Raw genomic sequence first — 8820 nt, forward strand, 5'->3', positions numbered from 1 at the left:
CTGCCTCTGCCTCCCGAGTGCTGGGATTAAAGGCGTGCGCCACCATCGCCCGGCCACAAATGTTTTTATCTGCTGAAAAAGCCATGTAGATTAAAAAAAATTAAGCCACTGTATCCCAGGGCATTCTAGGCCAGCCTGAACAATACAGTGAGATATGTCAAAAACCAAACACAAAAGTCTAAAAACAATTCCAGGAAACAAATTACTTTAAAATAAAGTGCTTACGCTACTACCAGAAAGGAAAATATTAAGTCCCATTAAGCAAAAAGATCAACTTTGTTATAAAACAAAATTTTGTGTGTTTGTGTGTGTTGCCTACATGTTTGTCTGTGAACCACGTGCACGCAGTACTTCTGGACATCAGAAGAAAGGCTCAGATTCTCTGGAACTGCTGTATCAACAGGCTTTAAACTGCATGCATGTATCTGTTTGGAATCAAATCTGGTTCATCTAGAAGAGAAGTGGTCTTAACTATTGAATCATCTCTCTAGCCCCTACAATGTAAATTTTTGCTATTTCAGATGCTGAATGTCAGAGAGAGTAGTAGTATTCTTTTTAAAGTACTTCAGTGCATTTATGAAAATGTTATTTTTAACTAAAATGGAAATCAAACTCAGGTTTCAATATTTAACCATAACTCATACAAAACATATTATAGTAAATAAATGAGCTAGCAAAAGAAGACCTATAATTACCCTTAATTCTCTAGCAATAATAAAAATTCAATGACCCTGACTTCTCTTTCCTGTTGAGCCTACATTAAGCAGAATGAGATTAAAACAGGTTCAGGAGTCACCTGGGAAACTTGCTGAAGCACAGGTTTGATAATGCTCCCTCAAACACTATTCCTGAGTAGCAAAGATACAGAAACATTTAGCTCAGAAGAAGATCCCATCCATGTCACTGGTAATTTTAGATAAACTTCAAAGTCTAAGTACAAGGTGGGTATGATGAAAAACAAATCCAAATTTTAGGCTACTGTGTCCTAGAAAGTACAGTATGATTCTGGTTGGTCAATTTTTAGGGGGGGAGGGGCTAGGGCGGGGTCAGGCCCAGAATCAAATGAAGTAGAAGGGTTAGGTTAGTAAAGTCACTCTGACAAACCACCCCTGCTCCCATACCAAAGCAACAGAGATGAATGTAGTTTGAAATATATGAAAAGAATTAGGATCAAACAAGATACAGATGTTTGTACAGCTTACAGAAAGCATCCTGAGAAACTTAAAGGATTATATGGGGCTCAAGACACGACACATGCCTGCTGAGATCTGCTAGTTTGAATAAAGGTGAAGACTGCGGGATTACAGATGACATTAAAAGAAGGACCAAGGCCACCAGGAAGATGGCTTAGTGGGAAAAGATAACTGTCACCAATCCTGATGATCGAAATTTAATCCTTGGGTCCTACATAGAGGAAAGAGAGAACCAACTCCCTCAAGCTGTCCCTCTGACCCCCATATATGAATCATAATATGGATGTGAATGTGTGCGCATGTGCATGCATGTATACAAAATAGAATCAAAATAAATACTTAAATAAAATAAATGTAAGGAACCACAGACTTGAGTAGAACGAGGGCATGTCACACCTTTCCACAGAAATCAAAGCTGGCAGGGCATTCCTGCATAGAACTCAGGCTTTATTTGAAAGCAATATGACTGAAAGATAATTCTGTAAGGGGAAACCTGTGATTATCACAGCTTGAGCAAAAAACTCCAATTCCAGGAAAACACACACACACACACACACACACACACACACACACACACCTCCAATATCACCAGAGCAAGAAGCTCCAAATACTACTTTAAGATCTGGCTCTAAAATACTTTATAGACAGCACCCATGAGTCTGTAAAACCAATACATACAATGGCCAGAAAAATTAAGTTTTCAAAATAAAACTCAATTTTAAAAATTTGTGTTTGTTTTATGTGTATGGGTTATTTCCTGCATGAATCAAATGCCTGTGTGCCACTCAGTGCCTGGTGCCTATGGAGGCCAGAAAGAAGGTGCCAGATCACCTAGAACGGGTGTTACAGTAATGAGCCACAGTGTGGGTGCTGGGAATTAAACCCAGGTCTTCTGAGAGCAGCCAGTACTCTTACTATGGGGGTCATCTCTCTGGCCCCCAAATAAAACTCTTTAAAACAAGCTAAGCAGTAGTGGCATAAGTCTTTAATCCCAGCACTCAGAGGGCCAAGGCAGTACTGGGGATGAAACCAAGACTCTCACGCATGCTAGGCAAGCTTTCCACTATTGAGCCAAATCTCTGGTCCCATGTTTTTCTGATTAAATTCTAATCCAAACAAACAATAACTATTAAAAAGAGAAATTCAAGTATTTTTCTCATATTTTTCCTTTTTAAAATAGTAAAACCGGGGACTGGAGAGATGGCTCAGAGGTTAAGAGCACTGGCTGCTCTTCCAGAGGTTCTGAGTTCAGTTCCCAGCAGCCACATGGTGGCTCACAACCATCTATACTGAGATCTGGCGCCCTCTTCTGGCGTGCGGCCAAACATAGAGGCAAAATGTTGTTTGAAATAGTAAAACCTTCAGAAAAGTTGGAAGATGAATACAATCAAGACTCACATGACTTAACAAGTTCAGTGGCATGGAACCCTCCCCACTACATGTGTAATGAGTAACACAGTCGAGAAGGTTAACATCAATACTACTTTCAAACATCAGAACAGATTAAAACTGTCCCAACATTCCAAAATCAGATCTTTACTGGCTATTCTGTTTTGATTAAGTAAAAGTCATTCACTGCACTTAGCAGTCATATCTCATTCATCTTCTTTAATCTAAAATGCTCAAGCCTTTATTTCCAAGAGTCCAGTAACTTTGGAAATAAATGACTGTTTTTCACATTTTTATTTATGCTAAATATTCTGACAGAAACACTACTCAGACAAGTCTATCTTTCTCAGTGAATCACACCAGGAAACATGCAATATCAGTTGATTGCTGCTTTCTTCTCTATTAATTTCTTTTCTTTTTAAATTTTAGGTTTATGGGTTTTTGCTACATGTATGTCTGTACCGTGCCTGGTGCCCTCAGAGGTCAGAAGAGGTCACCTGAGTCCCTGGAACTGGAGTTAGGAAAGGCTGTGAGCCACCATGTGGGTGCTAGAATGGAAGCCAGGTCTTCTGGAAGGAGCTGCCAAGTTTTTCCAGCTCCTCAGTTAATTTTTTAACTAATACATAAAATCATAAATTTTAATGACATGTTTAAGTTCAGTTTGTTAATCAAGTTTGAATATAATTCATTACATTACTGATATTATAAGAATACTTTTATATACTCAAATTACCAAGTTGCTAATTTTTCATGGATCTCTAAGACTGACAATAAAAACCAGTGCCAGCTCATAATCTTTGATTTGAAGATGTCCAACAGGCCTGACAAATAAGTCGTGTGCTGATTTGGCACCTACAAAAGATAATGTCAACTTCAGCACTCAGAACATTTTTCCCCAAAAGTAGGCTATGCAAAGCCACCATCTTCATGATAGTACTTTGCTTTTTACTTAGGAAAAAAAAAAAAAAAAAAGCTTCTGCTGTTGAAGAGATAGTTTAGCAGTTAAGAGCACTTTCTGCTTCTCTTGCACAAGACTCATGTTCAGTGCCCAGAACCTACATGGTGGCTCACAATCATTTATAACTCCAATGCCCACTCTGGTTTCTTCAGGCACCAGGCACACATGGTACACAGACATACACAGAGGCAAAATACTCATATGCATTCCTTCCACTGGAGAGGGGGTGCACACATGTGCCACTATGCACTTGTAAAAGTCAGAGGACAATTTGGTGGATTTCGTTTTCTTCTTCTACCATGTGGGCCCTGGGGATCATGCCAGGCAGCAAGCACCTTCACCAGCTGAGTTATCTTGCTAGCCAATGTTTTTTATAGAATACCATGGATATATCTGGTAGACCTAATTAGTCCTACAACTCTCGACCCCCATACAGACATTAAACCAAAAGATAAATAGGATAAAGACTTGAAAAAAAAGTACTTTTTGAAAGAATAGTAAGGGCTATTCAGAATCCAACAGATTCAGACTCAAGATGCTCAAAGTCAATCTCTCAAACAAGCAGCTACCTGAAGCTTACTAAACTGGTGGACCATCAAAATCCTTCCTATAGAAGAACAGAATCAATGAATGTTAACCAGCCATACAAAAAGTAGACAGGTCCTTTAGTAGATATTTTCTTTAAATGTACATAATATTTAATTAGTAGTTTTCTTATAATTCATTACATTATTGATATTAGACTTCTATATGTTCAAATTACCAAACTGCTACTTTTATCTGGATCCCAAATAAGACTGATAAAACCAATACCAACTCACAATCTTTGATTTGAAGATGTCCAGCAGGCCTGACAAATGAGTGTACTGATTTGGCACTTTTCGAAGATGAACCATTTCAAAGTCAGTTCGAACACCAGGACCTTGACATTCTCCCATGTACAACCTCCGCCATCTGTGATGTATTTGTACAAACAATGGTACCTGGCTATAGGACATGAATAAAATAAAAAAAAAACCAGACATCAAGCTCAATAAACAGTAAGTAATTCTAACCCTCAAAACTGTTCCTGTTATTTTAATTGCAAATATTTAAAAATACCCAATAAAGAAAACTTCTAGGTCACAGGTTCTCATTTATAAATAAGATATACTTAGTTCTTCCTCTTCTTCTCATAAACTAATGAAGCCCACTAGGTCTTTAGCAAAGACACTGCTGTAAACCAACTTTATGGTGAAATATTTCTTACTTAACATTTAATAGTAGGTAGCACTGATTCTCACCATTCACAGATTTCTGCATCTGCAAATTAACCAACTCAGAGAAATTTTATCTGTAACCCCCAAATCAATACTAGCAGTACTGAGTTATTTTTAGATATTCAGAGCAGCAAGAATCTGTGTATCTATAGTGTATTCTCCCAGATGAACTCAAATTAGGTAATGATGTGCCCTCCTGTATCAACTCTCAGTCTATAAGCAAGTGTTCTTTCATGATCCAGGTGGATCTGAAGGCAGTGCTCCTAAGTGCCAGAAGACTATAATGTGTCTTACAAATATAATACATGAGTAAGATATGCTTCATTCAAGCATGAGTTACATGCTTTCATGAGTTGCCTGTGAGTTCAAGCTCTGTGAATCAACAATATATATTAATATATAAGAGCATATTATGGCACTTTAAACAGAAACATTCATGAAAACATAAATTATACAGTTGATTAGAATATGACCAAAAGCTCACAAGTATCTATGAATTTCTTCCTAGAAACAGTGGTTGAGATAATACAACACCCATGGTATTTATTGAACACAAATAAAAATAGGCTATAAAATGTGTTCCCAAGTTAACACTGGTAAATACTCAAGCTTTGCCAGATTTTCTTTAAGGGAGAAAAGGGCTAGAAAGGTAGTTCCACCATTGAAAGCCAGGCTTACAGTACTAAACACTTAAAAAAATTAAAGGTCCAAATTATTCCTTAGGACACTTGGAGTACTCTAGTACATTAATTTTTCTGCTAGTAAATTTACATTTAGAGTCTCTTGGTCTATCTGATATACAAAGGAAATACAATTTAAAAAAACAGAACATGGATAAGTTAACATCATGTTCTTAAATACTTACTTACACCTAAGAATAGAGAGGTGCTGAGCACGAAGGCACACAACTTTTAATCCCAGTACTGAAGGAAGAAGCAAGGCAGATCTCTGTGAGTTCAAGGCTGGTGTAGTTAGTATTCCAGATCAGCCAGGCCTACATAGTGGGACCCTGTTGTTGCCCCCACCCACCAAGAAAGGAGGGGAGAATCATAGAAATACAAAAACCCAATTCTTCAAAAAATTAATTCCAAACCAGGCAGTGGTGCGGCACATGCCTTTAATCCTAGCACTTAGGAGGTAGAAGTAGGCGGATCGCTGATCTCTGTGAGTTTGAGGCCAGCCTGGTCTACAAAGCAAGTTCTAGGATAGTGAGAGCTGTTAACCAGAGAAACCCTGTCTTGAAAAACTACACACAAAAAAGTTAAGCCCAGAATAATATCTAATATTATACAAATTTTAAAATTAGATTTTGCAATAAAATTCACCCTTCATTTGAAATATTTAAGGAATATTATATTTTCTTTAGGAATGACCTCCAAAAACATTTTACTAATTAATTAATCTCCTTTGGGGGTCTTGGTTTGTTGTTTTTCTTCTGAGACAAATATTCACTATGCAGTCCAGGCTGGCCTTGAATTTATGATCCTCTTGTCCAAGCCTATTATTGAGTGCTCCTCCATGCACAGCTCTAATTTCATCCTCTCATACCAAATTCTACTACAAGAATAGGCAAGGGTAGGAACTAAATTCTTCATTATAGAAAAAAAGTAAATTTAATAATCACTTACATTCCTCAATTATATCACAAAAATATTTTAACAGATTTTCAACATCTGTCCTAAGTGTACCTACCAGCCAGTGTTTCCCAAAGCAATGGAAATGGAACTAAGAAGGAGGTTGCATTTGGATTCACTGAGAACAGCATCACTTTGTGCAGCAGGAGCAATCACCACAAACTCACGCAGGCCATACCTTCAAGAGAGAATCATCCAGTAAAGACACCCATTATTTGAAAAATATAAGGAGTTTTGCCACAGAAAATTTAAGACAATTTTGTACTATCAGAGTTTTCACTTCTCCCTTTTCCTACCCCACACAGCAACTGGATGTATATACATTTAAATCTCTTTGAAAAAAAAAAAAAACAGGGTGGTGCATACGGTCATGACTATGCCACAGTGCACACATAAAGGCCAAAGGTAACTTTCAGAAGTCAGTTCTCTTTGATTGGGTTCCAGTGATAGAATTTAGGTTGTCAAGTTATGCCCCAAGGATTTTTACTTGAGTCCTCTTACCCTGGCCTCCACCTGAATTTCTTTTTAATTTTTCTCCTTGGAGGTTTAGAGTAAAAACAGAAAATCATGCTTGCTAGGTATTCTACCACTGAGCTAACCCCAGGTCCTGAGTTGTCTTTAGAAGTACTGATATAGGGAACATATTTTAGTAGGACTATGTCTGGCTCATGTAAGTATTTTAAAATAATGTTTTTTTAAAATGAAAGAAAATACAGGTACATTTAATATGCTTAATTTTCAAATGCTTGGCTGCTGTTTTTCTAATTTTTTTAGGAAAAATGAAAGAAAAAATCTTCCAGTAACTACCAGCAATATAGCAAACATGTTGTAATAGTTTCTCTCCTGCTCCCACCACTCAAATACTAGGATTACAGGCATGTACTGCCACATCTGGTCTATGAGGCCCTACAGATCAAACCAAGAGTCATGCATGATTAAGTAAGCACTCTACCCACTGAGTTATGTTCCCTAGATATTACTCTTTATTGTATACCCCAACATAAAGTTCAGAGACTCTGAATGATTAACTGACAAAGATTAAAGAAATCCTTCAAATGTTAAGTGCCTCTTGCACTAAAATGTTTACAGATTCTTAGATATGTGGGTTTTGATTTTACCATGTAACTTTTTGAAGTCAACATTTTACTTAAATTTACAATAATACATACTAAATCTTCTATATTTAAGTGTTCTCTTAAATTCAGAGAGATATTCAGAACTGAAAGTAGGTATCATTCTGGGCTCTGAAGTGCAATGTGCAAAAGAGCTCAGAGCAAGTCCAAGACGGCAGCCCTGAGAGATGTCTATCAAGTTAACTCTTGGTTAACATCTAGGAATCTGGATTTAGAGAGGGTTCTCATCATCACCATGTTGATAAAGACTTACTCAGTGTATCTAAACTACTTGTGCAAATAATATGGTTTATGTTATACACTTGTTGTCCTTTTAGGAGTCTGAATTTGGTATATACTCCAGACAGAGGATACCTACTGACCAAGTCCTTTAAAGCTTCAAGGAGTTAGCCTCTAAAAAGCTTTCCTGATAGACAATGGTTCATATGTTGTCATAATCTGTTGCTGAGGGAACTGAGTATATCCAGTATAACCTATAGGACCTCATTAGAAAAAGCTCTTCCAAGCTTGAGGTCTGCAGGTTTTTAACTCCCCTCTTCTTCCTCTGCTGACTGCACTCTGACTCAGTGGCTATAATAAGCAGTTGTAAGTACAGCCAGATGCTGGTGCTTTCAGCCCCCTAGTCCATCACTGAACCTAGAGTTAGTCTTGGGGTCACCTTAAAACACACACACACTACCTGGGCATAGTGACAGACACCTTTAATCCCACCACTGTGGAGGCAGAGTTTCAGGCCAGTCTGGTCTACATAGTTTGAGGACAACCAGAGCTGTCTCAAACCAAACTGTACACACACACACACACACACACACACACACACACACACACAAAAACATCTAAATAAAAAAGATACGTACCATCTCACTAGACAGTGTGCTCTTGGAGGAAAGTCATTATTCATACACAGCAAATCTTGCATTGACTGTGGAATAGCATCTATAGAAACATTTGATAATAAAAAAAAATGTCTATTTAAATTTTAAAGCAATTTTATACATGCTTTAAGGAAAGCTTATCTTACTGGACTGCAGACTTGCAATTGCTAAAGATCTAAATTCTTGTCAAATCCTTCTCAACCCTATAGGTAGCCTTTCCATTACCCAAGACATATTCTCCCCGGTTTTTTGTTGTTTTTTTTTTCTTTTTTTGGTTTTTTTTTTTAAATATTTATTTATTTAATATGTATACAATATTCTGTCTGTGTGTATGCCTGCAGGCCAGAAGAGGGCACCAGACCTCATTACAGATGGTTGT

At 37.4% G+C, this 8820-nt stretch overlaps 1 protein-coding gene across 1 annotated transcript in view; it reads right to left on the reverse strand.

The window, feature by feature from the left end:
* Positions 1 to 8820, reverse strand: part of Rab3gap1 (RAB3 GTPase activating protein catalytic subunit 1) — a 75609-nt gene that overhangs the window by 39745 nt on the left and 27044 nt on the right. The window contains exons 5-7 of the mRNA XM_005348296.1: positions 8424 to 8502; positions 6492 to 6611; positions 4362 to 4527 (exon numbers count right to left, since the gene is read on the reverse strand). Of these exons, the coding sequence (XP_005348353.1) occupies positions 4362 to 4527; positions 6492 to 6611; positions 8424 to 8502 (365 nt within the window). The remainder of the gene's footprint in view (positions 1 to 4361; positions 4528 to 6491; positions 6612 to 8423; positions 8503 to 8820) is intronic.

This window comes from Microtus ochrogaster, chromosome 6 (genome assembly GCF_000317375.1).
Source record: "Microtus ochrogaster isolate Prairie Vole_2 chromosome 6, MicOch1.0, whole genome shotgun sequence".
NCBI lineage: Eukaryota > Metazoa > Chordata > Mammalia > Rodentia > Cricetidae > Microtus > Microtus ochrogaster.